Source organism: Pristiophorus japonicus, chromosome 19 (genome assembly GCF_044704955.1).
Source record: "Pristiophorus japonicus isolate sPriJap1 chromosome 19, sPriJap1.hap1, whole genome shotgun sequence".
Classification (NCBI taxonomy): Eukaryota; Metazoa; Chordata; class Chondrichthyes; family Pristiophoridae; genus Pristiophorus; species Pristiophorus japonicus.
In genome coordinates this window covers 94090464-94104815 of record NC_091995.1, presented here as the reverse complement: position 1 = coordinate 94104815, position 14352 = coordinate 94090464, and the positions used below count along the sequence as shown (strand labels likewise).

The 14352-nt window shown below is 47.9% G+C and overlaps 1 protein-coding gene across 1 annotated transcript; it reads right to left on the bottom strand.

The window, feature by feature from the left end:
* Nucleotides 1-7049: 7049 nt before the first annotated feature.
* Nucleotides 7050-14260, bottom strand: polr2l (RNA polymerase II, I and III subunit L). Its single transcript, XM_070861843.1, has 2 exons — nt 13985-14260; nt 7050-7353 (listed from the first exon to the last, which is right to left on the bottom strand). The coding sequence occupies exons 1-2, from the start codon at nt 14077-14079 to the stop codon at nt 7245-7247; spliced, it is 204 nt and encodes a 67-aa protein (XP_070717944.1). The 5' UTR covers nt 14080-14260; the 3' UTR covers nt 7050-7244.
* Nucleotides 14261-14352: the final 92 nt, after the last annotated feature.

The window sequence follows — 14352 nt, the reverse complement described above, 5'->3', positions numbered from 1 at the left end:
GTAAATTATGTTTTTGTTTTTTTATATATGGTGACATTCATTCAGAATAAAAGTTTGACGTTACGCCCTTTTTGTGCATGTTTTTTTTTCAATCCCCAAAGTCATTCTGATGGAATAACCATAAAAATGGACTATCTGCTCATTGTCTCATTTCTGTTTGTGGGAGTTTGCTGTGTGCATATCCGCTGTAAAGCAATTTGAGATGTCTGCTGGTCGTGAAAGGTGCTATATAAATGCAAGTCTTTGAGGTAATTAGCAATGGGTTTCCACTTGTAATAAAGACTTGCATTTATATAGCGCCTTAGGATGTCCCAAAGCATTTTACAGCCGATGAAGTACTTTGTGAAGTGTAGTCGCTGTCGTAAGGAAACGCGGCAGCCAATTTGCGCACAGCAAGCTCCCACTCCCAGCAATGTGATAATGACCAGATAACTAAGTGATACTTGAGGGATCAATATTGGCCAGGACAGCAGGGTTAACTCCCCTGCTCTTGTTTGAAATAGTGACCTGGGATCACTTCCACCCAAGAGAGCAAACAGGGCCTCTGTTTAATATCTCATCGGAAAGATGGCACCTCCAACAATGTGGCAATGCACTGGGGGTGTTAAACTTAGATTTTGTGCTCAAGTCTCTGGAGTGAGACTTGAACCCACAACCTTCTGATTCAAAGCTGAGAGTGCTATAATGATTTAAAAAAACTGGATGGGCCCCTTTGCATCGGACACAACAGCAGCACACCCAGCCCAGTCAACCCTGGGGACTTGTACCAGAATTGGAAGAACTGTTCCACAGACTAGTCAAGCAATAGCCTGACGTTGACATTGGCTGAAGGACATGATTCTGAGAGTATGACAATGTCCCAGCCTCCTCCATCACCATCCCTGGGTATGTCCTGTCCCACTGGCAAGGACAGGCCCACCCGAGGTGGTAGCAGTGGTATACAGTTGGAAGGAAGTGACCCTGGGAGTCAATGTTGATTCATTGTTAACATTGACTCTGGATCCCATCAAGTCTCATGGCTTGAGGTCAAGCACCGGTAAAGAAACCGGATTACCACCTACCACCCTTCCTCAGCTGATGAACCCATAGTCCTCCATGTTGAGCACCACTTGGAAGAAGCACTGAGGGTAGCAAGAGCACTTTTGGTGATGGACATTGAAGTCCCCCAGCCAGAGTGGCTCGGTAGCACCATTACTGGCTGAGTCCCTGCAGCAGGGGGTGAGAACACCAACACGAGGGGAAAACCCTACTTGACCTCGTCCTCACCAATCTACCTGTTGCAGGTGCATCTGTCCATGACAGCATTGGTAGCAGTGATCACCGCACATTCATTGTGGAGGCGAAGACATCCTCCATCGTGATGTGTGGCACTACCACCGTGCTAAATGGGATATATTCAGGACAGATCTAGCAGCTCAAAATTCCATCCATAAGCGCTGTGGGCCATCAGCAGATTTGTATTCCACCACAATCTATAACCTCATGGCCTGGCATATCCCTCACTACACCATTACTATTAAGCCAAGACACCAACCCTGGTTCAATGAGGAGTGCAGAAGAGCATGCCAGGAGTAGCACCAAGCTAAAAATGAGGTTCCAACCTGGGGAAGTAGCATGCTATAAACAGCTAAGCTATCCCACAATCAACAGATCAGACCTGCCATATCCAGTTGTGAGTGGTGGTGGACAATTTAAAAAAAAACTAACATCCTGGGTCACCATTGATCAGAAACTTAACTAGATCAGCCACGTAAATACTGTGGCAACAGGAGTGGGTCAGCAGCTCTACGGTGAGTGTCTCACCTCCTGACTCCCCAAAACCTTTCCACGTCTACAAGGCACAAGTCAGGAGTGTGATGGAATACTCTCCACTTGCCTGGATGAGTGCAGCTCCAACAACACTGGCGCCCCCTGGCTGCAGTGTGCACCATCTACAAGATGCACTGCAGCAACTCCCACTCCCAAACCCGTGACCTCTACCACCTAGAATTACAAGGGCAGCAAGCACGTGGGAACACCACCACCTCCACGTTCCTCTCCAAGTCACACACCATCCCGACTTGGAGTATACTGGCTGTCGCTGGGTCACAATCCTGGAACCCCCTCCCTAACAGCACTGTGGGAGCACCTTCACCACACGGACTGCAGCGGTTCAAGAAGGCGGCTCACCACCACCTTCTCAAGGGGCAATTAGGGATGGGCAATAAATGCCGGCCTGGCCAGCGACGCCCACATCCCAGGAATGAATTAAAAAAAAGTCTTGCTGTTTGAGCTGCTCTGTCTGCGGGGCTTGAACCACAACCCAAGACTTGAGCACAAAAATTGAGGTTGACACTTAAGTGCAGTACTGAGGGAGCACTATCGGAGGTACCATCTTTCGGATGAGACGTTAAACCAACGACCTGTCCCGAGTTATCCCCGGTGTGCTGGCCAATATTTATCCCTCAATCAACATCGTATTGCTGTTTGTGGGAGCTTGCTGTGCGCAAGTAGGTGCCGTGTTTCCTATATTACATCAGTGATCACACTTCATTGGCTGTAAAGTGATTGGGATGTCCTGAATGGTGCATTGGAATTGCAAGGCTTTCTGTGAAATATATGCACGTTGAACCATTCAGGCATCACGCTCTCAAACAAAAACTCAAGAACTTTTATTTAAACGTGCTGCAGAACAGAAGTTAATCTTGGCTACATTTCCAAAACTTGAACTGCACAGATCGGTGATGGAAGCTGGTGTGCCAGTTAGTGCTCAAGAGAGCCACATCATCCGTGGAGTGACCAGACGAAGACCCCAAGGTACATTCAGCTTTAAACCAGGCATGAATTAGAAGCATTTTTTATTCGGCAAGTGCATCCACTACCAGGCACAAGATTAGGATCACAGGTCACACACAGATACCCAAAGAGTCTTGGAGTTTTACAATGTTTTATTAAAGAACGACAATTTCAAAGCATAATCATATACTACATGCAGTTAAGGTAAGTAAAATAGACGTACAACCCGTGACAGTAGGGAGTGATCTACAAGTCCCGAAGTGGAATGCCACGGACAGACAGGTGCCCGATGAGACAGCGTGGAAGTCTTGGGTCAGCGGATCTCTGCAGCAACACTCACTTCTGGTCTGCCCCTCCAGCTGTTAGGTGGATCCATGCTGGTTAATAACCTCAGAGGCTAAACTTAAAAACATAGAAATTTACAGCGCGGACTGAGGCCATTTCGGTCCATCATGTCCGTGCTGGCCGACAAAGACCCGCACGGCCCTCGGTCAGTAGCCCTGAAGGTTACATATAAACCTATGAACAACGGCGGAAAGGTAAAGAGTATCCGGCCCAACCAGCCCGCTCCACACAACTGCGATACCCCGTGTATCACAACATTCTACACTCCACCCCACCCGGATCCATGCGATAAAAAAAGATTAAAAACCCAGGCCAATTGGGGGGGGGGGAAATCTGGGGAAATTCCTCTCCGACCCATCCAGGCGATTGAAACTAGTCCAGGAGATCACTGGCCGTATTACATTCCCTGCAGTACTTAACATCGTATCTGTGCCAGCCAACAAGAGGTTATTCAGTCGAATCCCACTTACCAACCAGCTCTAGGTCCATAACTCTGCAGGGTACGGCTCTTCAGGTGCCTATCCAAGCACCTTTTAAATGTGGTCAGGGTTTCTGCCTCTACCACCCTTTCAGGCAGTGAGTTCCACACCCCCACCACCCTCTTCGTGAAGAAACGTCCCCTCAAATCTTTCCACCAACCACTTTAAACCTATGCCCCCCCCCCCCCATAATTGACTGGAACAAGATGTTGGGTCTGAGCCAGTATTCATCCACCCCGAGGAAGCCTTCACCCCCAAGCTGTCTCGTTTTTCCCTCTTGGTCACCCATTTTTATACTTTATTTCGATGGGCTGGTGGAAATCTGGTGTCAACCATCTTTGACCCATCCTATAGTCCAATCACAAGGGAGAGTACCTAGGAGATCATTTTCCTCCTTATCTCGGTCTGAATGTCTTGTTGCCCTTTCATGAGACAACTTGTTTATCTTTAAGGCTCCTTGCTTAAATCCCTTATCGCCATAACTGGGCCTTGAAGGCCTGTTATTCTGTCTTGTCTTACTGTGACCTTAGCTCTCTGTGTCTGCTGAGCTGGCACAAGTACTTCTTTTATAACATCATTATTTATTTTATAATTCACAATTTCTTTAGGTTTAAAGACTTCTTACACCCTGCACACATGGGAGAGCTGGTATTCACATTAATGCGGTGTGTGTCGACACCGCCAAACAGTGAGAGTTGTAGAAATAGCAGGGGCTTCGCCCTAAATTTTTTGCAGCATTCATCGTAGAAAATTAGTTAAAATTAAAGCGTTGGTACAGGTTGGACCTCGCTGGTGCAGAAACATCCACGGTTCGGCATTAGCTAGGCCTGAGGGAGAGGCGGTTTATTTTTTTAAAGTTTCAATTAGCTGGAGCGGCTGTCAGTCAGTGTGTTCGGCGATTGGCTGGAGCAGCTGTATCAGTCTGTGTTCGGCAATTGGCTGAGGGAGCCGCCCACAGGCTGCCAGCACGTGCACGCACACACACACAGGAGCCGGCGCACTGTCAACAGGTAGCAGTAAGCGTGACCTCCCATAAGTTCGGAAAATTCTCTGTTCCGGCACCAGTCAGGTCCCGAGGGTACGGGACCAGAGAGATCCAATGACGTATGCAAGGTTTATTACTGGAGAAAGGACATGGGGAAGAAAGCTGAATCCACAAAGTTTTAACCTGCACACAATGAATTGTGACTGGTGTGAGCAAAGGTGGCAGTCACTCTGCACCAGCAAGATCACACAAAGAACAGCGAAATGATAACCACTTGCGCTGCTTTAGCAGCGATCATAGAAACTTACGGCACAGAAGGAGGCCATTTCAGCCCATCGTGTCCGCGCCGGCCGACAAAGAGCTATCCAGCCTAATCCCACTTTCCAGCTCTCGGTCCATAGCCCTGTAGGTTATGGCACTTCAGGTGCGCATTCAAGTACTTTTTAAATGTGGTGAGGGTTTCTGCCTCTACCACCCTTTCAGGCAGTGAGTTCCAGACCCCCACCACCCTCTGGGTGAAGAAATTTCCCCTCAAATCCTCCCCCCAATTACTTTAAATCTATGCCCCCTAGTTGTTGACCCCTCTGCTAAGGGCAATAGGTCCTTCCTATCCACTCTATCCAGGCCCCTCATAATTTTATACACCTCAATGAGGTCTCCCTCAGCTTCCTCTGTTCCAAGGAAACCAAATCCAGCCTATCCAATCCGTCCTCATAGCTAAAATTCTCCAGTCCAGACAACAACCTCGTAAATCTCCTTTGTACCCTCTCCAGTGCAATCACATCTTTCCTGTAATGTGACCAGAACTGCACGCAGTACTCCAGCTGTGGCTGAGCGAGTGTTTAGATGGTTGGGGAGGAACATTGACCAGGACAACAGGGAATACCCCCGACAAGCCGCAAGGTTAAGCTGTCAGGAGAGTACATTCACTGGTGTCTGAATGACCTTGCTCTGTTTGCAAAGTGTTGGTTGGAAGTCACCCTGAGAACAGACACGTTGCATACAATTCTCTCTCTCTCTCCCCGAGGGGGGACACTGCAGATGGGGCATGTTCAGCAGAACTCGATCTCCATTCACAATTTCACTCGGAGGGATTCCGTGCAATGCTCACAATGCCAACATTTAAAGGTGAACTGGGATAAGTATTTGTGAAGGAAGATTATAAAAATACAGAGAAGTGGGGTTAGAGCAGATAGCTCTGGATTAACAGCGAGCTCTGGCCCAAAAGGCCTCATGTGCCCGTAAACTATGAGCTTATCACAATATGGTTATTTCCAGGTTCTCTGACCAGCAAAACTCAAGGGATCCAGTAAGGTATTAACTCACACCAAGTCCCGCTCACCCATCACCCCTGTGCTCGCTAACCCACATTGTCTCCCGGTTAAGCGATGCCTCAATTTTAAAATTCTCATCCTTATTTTCAAATACCTCCATGGCCTTGCCCCCCTCCCTATCTCTAATCTCCTTCAGCCACCCACCCCCCCCCCCCATCTCTGTAATCTCCTTCAGACCCCCCATCTCCCCGAGATGTCTGCGTTCCTCTGATTCCGGAGATGAGGGGGTTACCTTATAATGATAGATTGAGTAGACTGGGTCTTTACTCGTTGGGAGTTCAGAAGGATGAGTGGGGATCTTATAGAAACATTTAAAATAATGAAAGGGATAGACAAGATAGAGGCAGAGAGGTTGTTTCCACTGGTCGGGGAGACTAGAACTAGGGGGCACAGCCTCAAAATACAGGGGAGCTAATTTAAAACCGAGTTGAGAAGGAATTTCTTCTCCCAGAGGGTTGTGAATCTGTGGAATTCTCTGCCCAAGGAAGCAGTTGAGACTAGCTCATTGAATGTATTCAAGTCACAGATAGATGGATAGATGGATTTTTAAGCAATAAGGGAATTAAGGGTTACGGGGAGCGGGCGGGTAAGTGGAGCTGAGTCCACGGCCAGATCAGCCATGATCTTGTTGAATGGCTGAGCAGGCTCGGGGGGCTAGATGGCCTACTCCTGTTCCTAATTCTTATGTTCTTATGTTAATTCTGCCCTCATAAGCATACGATTATAATTGACCAGCTATTGGTGGCCACGTCTTCCGTTGCCTCGGCCCCAAGCTCTGGAACTCCCTGCCTAAATCTCTCCGCCTCCCTCTCCTCCTTCAAGGCACTTCTTAAAACATACCTCTTTGACCAAGCTTTTGGCCACATGCGCTAATTTCTACTTATGCAGCTCGGTGTCAAATTTTTAAATCTCATAATATTTGTGTGAAGCGGCTGGGGACGTTTCACTACGTTAAAGGCGCTATATAAATACAAGTATTCATATAGCAATCCAAATCAGAGATTACCCCTGTATGAATACTTACCAGTAGAAATTTAGCAGAGCAAGCTCGAGGGGCTAAGTGGCCTACTCCTGCTCCTATTTCTTATCTTCTTACAATGCATCGATACAAAAACACACGGCTCTGATAAATCCGTTAAATCCCCATTTTATTTCCAAGACACAGACTGCAAATGAAAATCGTTCTCTTTGTCCTACCCCTAAAAACACAGATTAAACAGCAATCGGGTTATTCAGAGCCACGGGCAGAGTCCTGCCGCCAGCCCAGAGAGAGCGAGAGGTTTGACCAACACCGTCCAGCGCCCTGATCCATTAGCCAAGGGCGCGTCACTTCTCCAGAGGGGCGTAGTTGAGGAGTTTCTCGATCAGGTCCACGTGAGACAGGAGCATCCGTCTGCAGCAATAGCGTTTCAGGCCCAGTGCGTCCAGGGCATCGCTGGGGAACGACAAACACACAATCAGTAACCGGTCAGTGCTGTGGCCCTGAGCCTGCTCCTCCTACCCAACATCCTCACATGGTGGGCGATATTGAGGCTCTGGAAAGGGCGCAGGAGAGGGCCACCAGACTAATTCCAAGTCTAAAGCATCTTAGTTATCAAGATAGGCTAAAAGAGTTGGGATTCTTTACCTTAGACTTGGGGGGGGGGGGGGGGGGGGGGGGGGGGGGGGAGGGGGGATATGATTGAGGGACGTGATCGAGGCCTCAGGAGAGGCGTGAGTTCGGGGCCCAGGAGAGGCGAGGGCCCAGGGGCAGCACGGGCCAGCCCACACTGTGATATGTGAGTGCACTAGGTCCGTGCAGCAGAGCTGGTCTCCAGTCGTCCTGGTTAACCCTTGCCGCTGGACCAAGACCGAACTCTGTCAAGCCCCGTGTGGTGGCTGGTGTGCAACGGCCACCCCACGTTAAAAAAAATCCACACACAGGCATCTTCCACCCTTCAGGATGTAGTTCAGGATCCAGAATATCATTGGAACACCTGTGAACTCATCAGTTTTCGGCATGGAAGCAAGTCATCCTCAATACGAGGGAATGCCTTTGATGATGATGAAGGGAATAGACAGTGTTCCAGCTGACAGTTTATTTCAATTAAATAGGTTAGGCAGGACCAGGGGGCACAAACCTAAGTTGTATTGGGCTAGATCGAGGTTAGATGCGAGGAGGTGGTCTATCCCCAGAGAACAGTACACCTCTGGAACAAGCTGCCGTTTCATGTGGTGGATGCAGTCACTGAATTCCTTCGAGCGAGAGCTGGATCTGTTTCTGGCTGTGGCGGAGATCGCCTCTTGCAGAAGGTGGGTGCTGGAGGGAGTTTAATGGCCAGGGTGATCTCCTGGACTAGTCAATCGTCGAGATGGGCCGGAGAGGAAATTTCAGAGATTTTTTCACCCAAATTGGCCTGGGTTTTTTTTTAAATCTGTTTTTTTGCCTCTCCCACAGGATCACAGGGTTTGGGGTGGGGTGGAGTGTCTATGTTATGGTGCGCGGGGTATCGCGATTGTGTGGGACGGACTCGATGGGATGAACCAACTGGTTTTTACCTGTCCGTCATTTTTTCGTATCTTAAAGGGTGAAATTATCAGGACAGGTTGCACAAACTAGGCTTGTATTCCCTGGAGTATGGACGATTAAGGGGTGAGCTAATTGAGGTGTTTAAGATGATTAAAGATGTTGAAAGAGTAGAGGGATACCATTTCCCCTGGAAAGCGCTTTGGGAGCTATCCGGTGATGGCAAAAGGCATTATATGCAAGTCTTTTTGGTCATTACCACATTGCTGTCTGTGTGGGATCTTGCTGTGCATAGAAAAAAAATGGGCTGCTGGGTTTCCAGTTACAAAACAGCCGCATTTCAAAAGCAGCACTTCATTGGCAATAAAGCACTTTGGGGAAGCTCCTGAAAAGGCGCTTATAGTAAATGCGAAAGAGAAAAAACAAAAAAGTTCCTTCTAAGTCTCCCCGCGGTCAGCTTAATACACTGCTTGGCTGACCGACAGCAGACTGGGAGGAACAACAAGGCAAGGGAGTTCACAATAAATGGGAGGACACAGCGGTGTGGAGGAACAGAGGGACCTTGGAGTGCAAGTCCACAGATCCTTAAAGGTAACAGGCCAGGTGGATAAGGTGGTTAAGATGGCATACTTGCCTTTATTAGCTGAGGGATAGAATACAAGAGCAGAGACGTTATGCTTAAACATTAGTTAGGCCACAGCTGGAGTACCGCGTGCAATTCTGGTCACCACATTACAAGAAAGATGTGATTGGACTAGAGAGGGTGCAGGAGATTTACGAGGACTGGACTGGACTGGAGAATTTTAGCATTGAGGAAAGACTGGATAGGCTGGGGTTGTTTTCTTTGGAACAGAGGAGGCTGAGGGGAGACCTTACTAAGGTGTATAAAATTATGAGGGGCCGAGATAGAATGGATAGGAAGGATCTGTTTCCCTTAGCAGAGGGGTCAACAACCAGGGAGCATAGATTTAAAGTAATTGGTAGGAGGTTTAGAGGGAATTTGAGGGAAAATTTCTTCACCCAGAGGGTGGTGTGGGTCTGGAACTCACTGCCTGAAAGGGTGGTAGAGGCAGAAACCCTCACCACATTTAAAAAGTACCTGGATGTGCACTTGACGTGCCGTAACCTTTTGGAGACATCCGGTGGTGGCAAAAGGCGCTATATATATATATATGTATATATATGCAATTCCTTTTTTCTTCTTCATAGAATCACAGATATTTACAGCATGGAAGGAGGCCATTTCGGCCCATCGTGTCCGCGTCGGCCGACAAAAGAGCCACCCAGCCCAATCCCACTTTCCAGCTCTCGGTCCGTAGCCCTGTAGGTTATGGCGCTTGAAGTGCACATCCAGGTACTTTTACCTACGGTGAGGGTTTCTGCCTTTACCACCCTTTCAGGCAGCGAGTTCCAGACCCCCACAGCCCACTGGGTGAAGAAAGCTCCCCCAGTTTCTTAACCGATAAGGGGATAAGGAGTTATGGGGAGCGGATGGGGAGCCGAGTCCATGATCGGATCGGCCACCATCGTATTGAATGGCGGAGCATGCTTGAGATGCCGTACGGCCTGCTCCCATTTCTTAAAACCGACTACCAATGACTTTAAATCTAAAGCCCCTAGTTGTCGGGTCATTGCCACATTGCTGGTTGTGTGTATAAGAACATAAGAATTAGGAACAGGAGTAGGCCATCTAGCCCCTCGAGCCTGCTCCGCCACTCAACAAGATCATGGCTGATCTGGCCGTGGACTCGGCTCCACTTACCCGCCCGCTCCCCATAACCCTTAATTCCCTTATTGGTTAAAAATCTATCTATCTGTGACTTGAATACATTCAATGAGCTAGCCTCAACTGCTTCCTTGGGCAGAGAATTCCACAGATTCACAACCCTCTGGGAGTAGAAATTCCTTCTCAACTCAGTTTTAAATTGGCTCCCCCGTATTTTGAGGCTGTGCCCCCTAGTTCTAGTCTCCCCGACCAGTGGAAACAACCTCTCTGCCTCCATCTTGTCTATCCCTTTCATTATTTTAAATGTTTCTATAAGATTACCCCTCATCCTTCTGAACTCCAACGAGTAAAGACTCAGTCTACTCAATCTATCATCATAAGTTAACCCCCTCATCTCCGGAATCAGCCTAGTGAATCGTCTCTGTACCCCCTCCAAAGTTAGTATATCCTTCCTTAAGTAAGGTGACCAAAACGGCTCGCAGTACTCCAGGTGCGGCCTCACCAATACCCTGTACAGTTGCAGCAGGACCTCCCTGCTTTTGTACTCCATCCCTCTCGCAATGAAGGCCAACATTCCATTCGCCTTCCTGATTACCTGCTGCACCTGCAAACTAACTTTTTGGGATTTCATGCAAAAGGACCCCCAGGTCCCTCTGCACCGCAGCATGTTGTAATTTATCCCCATTCAAATATTATTCCCTTTTACTGTTTTTTTTCTCCCAAGGTGGATGACCTCACATTTTCCGACATTGTATTCCATCTGCCAAACCTTAGCCCATTCGCTTAAACTATCTAAATCTCTTTGCAGCCTCTCTGTGTCCTCTACACAACCCGCTTTCCCACTAATCTTTGTGTCATCTGCAAATTTTGTTCCACTACACACTGTCCCCTCTTCCAGGTTATCTATGTATATTGTAAACAGTTGTGGTCCCAGCACCTATCCCTGTGGCACACCACTAACCACCGATTTCCAGCCCGAAAAGGACCCATTTATCCCGACTCTTTGCTTTCTGTTAGTCAGCCAATTCTCTATCCATGCTAATACATTTACTCTGACTCCGCGTACCTTTATCTTCTGCAGTAACCTTTTGTGTGGCACCTTATCGAATGCCTTTTGGAAATCTAAATACACCACATCCATCAGTGCACCTCTATCCACCATGCTCGTTATATCCTCAAAGAATTCCAGTAAATTAGTTAAACATGATTTCCCCTTCATGAATCCATGTTGCGTCTGCTTGATTGCACTATTCCTATCCAGATGTCCCGCTATTTCTTCCTTAATGATAGCTTCAAGCATTTTCCCCACTACAGATGTTAAACTAACCGGCCTATAGTTATCTGCCTTTACAGAGGCGTTACATTAGCTGCTTTCCAATCCGCTGGTACCTCCCCAGAGTCCAGAGAATTTTGGCAGATTATAACGAATGCATCTGCTATAACTTCCGCCATCTCTTTTAATAACCTGGGATGCATTTCATCCGGACCAGGGGACTTGTCTACCTTGAGTCCCATTAGCCTATCCAGCACTACACCCCTAGTGATAGTGATTATCTCAAGGTCCTCCCTTCCCACATTCCCGTGACAGCAATTTTTGGCATAGTTTTTGTGTCTTCCACTGTGAAGACCGAAGCAAAATAATTGTTTAAGGTCTCAGCCATTTCCACGTTTCCCATTGTTAAATCTCCCTTCTCATCTTCTAAGGGACCAACATTTACTTTAGTCACTCTTTTCCATTTTATATATCGGTAAAAGCTTTTACTATCCGTTTTTATGTTTTGCGCAAGTTTACTTTCGTAATCTATCTTTCCTTTCTTTATTGCTTTCTTAGTCATTCTTTTCTGTTGCTTAAAATTTTCCCAATCTTCTAGTTTCCCACTAACCTTGGCCACCTTATACACGTTGGTTTTTAATTTGATACTCTCCTTTATTTCCTTGGTTATCCACGGCTGGTTATCCCTTCTCTTACCGCCCTCTTTTTCACTGGAATATAGTTTTGTTGAGCACTATGAAAGAGCTCCTTAAAAGTCCTCCACTGTTCCTCAATTTTTCCACCGTTTAGTCTGTGTTTCCAGTCTACTTTAGCCAACTCTGCCCTCATCCCACTGTAGTCCCCTTTGTTTAAGCATAGTACGCTCGTTTGAGACACTACTTCCTCACCCTCAATCTGTATTACAAATTCAACCATACTGTGATCACTCATTCCGAGAGGATCTTTTACTAGGAGATCGTTTATTATTCCTGTCTCATTACACAGGACCAGATCCAAGATAGCTTGCTCCCTTGTAGGTTCTGTAACACACTGTTCTAAGAAACAATCCCGTATGCATTCTATGAATTCCTCCTCAAGGCTACCCCGTGCGATTTGATTTGACCAATCGATATGTAGGTTAAAATCCCCCATGATTACTGCCGTTCCTTTTTCACATGCCTCCATTATTCCTTTGATTATTGCCCGCCCCACCGTGAAGTTATTATTTGGGGGCCTATAAACTACGCCCACCAGTGACTTTTTCCCCTTACTATCTCTAATCTCCACCCACAATGATTCAACATTTTGTTCATTAGAGCCAATATCATCTCTCACAACTGCCCTATCATCCTTTATTAACAGAGCTACCCCGCCTCCTTTCCCTTCTTGTCTATCTTTCCGAATTGTCAGATACCTCTGTATGTTTAATTCCCAGTCTTGGCACCCCCTGCAACCACGTTCCTGTAATGGCCACCAAATCATACCCATTTGTAATGATTTGTGCCGTCAACTCATTTACTTTATTTCAAATGCTATGTGCGTTTAGGTAGAGTGTTTTAATACTAGTTTTTAAACCATGATTTTTAGTTTTGACCCCTCCTGCAGCCCCTTTATATTCATACATATTGTCCCTTCCTGTCACCTTGTGGTTTACACTTACCCCAGTGCTACTCTGTTGCCTCCTGCCTTTTGCATTCTTTCTTGGGGTCCTGTTCATCTAATTTCTCACCCACTCTAACTAGCTCAGAGCCCTCTCCTGTGTTCTGAATACACCTTGCATTGAGGCACCGAGCTTTCATGCTTGCCATTTTATTACACTTTGACCCTTTAGAATTTTGCTGTACAGTGGCCCTTTTTGTTTTTTGCCTTGGATTTCTCTGCCCTCCACTTTTACTCAACTCCTTTCTGTCTTTTGCTTTTGTCTCCATTTTGTTTCCCTCTGTCTCCCTGCACTGGTTCCCATCCCCCTGCCATATTAGTTTTAACTCCTCCCCAACAGCACTAGCAAACACTCCCCCTAGGACATTGGTTCCGGTCCTGCCCAGCTGCAGACCGTCCGGTTTGTACCGGTCCCACCTCCCCCAGAACCGGTTCCAATGCCCCAGGAATCTGAATCCCTCCCTGCTGCACCACTGCTCAAGCCACGTATTCATCGGAGCTTATCCTGCGATTCCTACTCTGACTAGCACGTGGCACCGGTAGCAATTCCCGAGATTACTACTTTTGAGGTCCTGCCTTTTAATTTAGCTCCTTAAATTCGTCTCGTAGGACCTCATCCCTTTTTTTTTTAAACCTATGTCGTTGGTACCAGTGTGCACCCACGACAACTGGCTGTTCACCCTCCCTTTTCAGAATGTCCTGCACCCGCTCCGCGACACGAGGCAACATACCGCCCTGTATGGGATGATGCTGTGCGCAGCAACAACAACTGGGTTTCCTACATCACACACCGACCGCCACCACATTTGCCAAGAGGCCTTTTTTTTTTTGGCTGTAAAGGCGAAAGAGGACAAAAGTTGTCCCTGTATGTGCCCGCGGTCCGCTTTGCACCCCGCCGGCCGCCCGCCCGCGGCGTCACTCACCCCTCCGTGTACTCGGCCTGCAGCAGGCCCAGGTAAGCCTCCCACTTGTTGCCCACCACCTTGCCGCAGGTGAAGCAGCGGACCGGGATAATCATCGTGCGCGGGGGAAAGCTTTAAATTTAACAATAAATCTGTCCCCGAGAAGGGGAGGGGGGGGGGGGGGTTACTCTGCCGTCTCAAGCGGCCTTCTCGTTTCTTCCAGCCGCCTCCGCTGTCGTCGTCGTCGTCGTCGTCAAATGGCCGCTCGCCTCCCCCTCTCCTGCGCATGCGTTGTATGGCCCCCCCCCGGTCACTGCGTCTGTGCCCGAGGGAGCCGGGCCGGCGGTGGGCGAGACTGCGCATGCGTTCTCTGGTCCGTGCTGTTGACT

What these genes read in the sequence shown, in the direction of transcription:
- polr2l (XM_070861843.1), bottom strand. Translation starts at nt 14,079, where the DNA reads ATGATTATCCCGGTCCGCTGCTTCACCTGCGGCAAGGTGGTGGGCAAC. An exon ending in CAGGCCGAGTACACGGAGGG is followed by an intron (nt 7,354 to 13,984) that starts GTGAGTGACGCC and finishes GTCGTTCCCCAG; the next exon opens with CGATGCCCTGGACGCACTGG.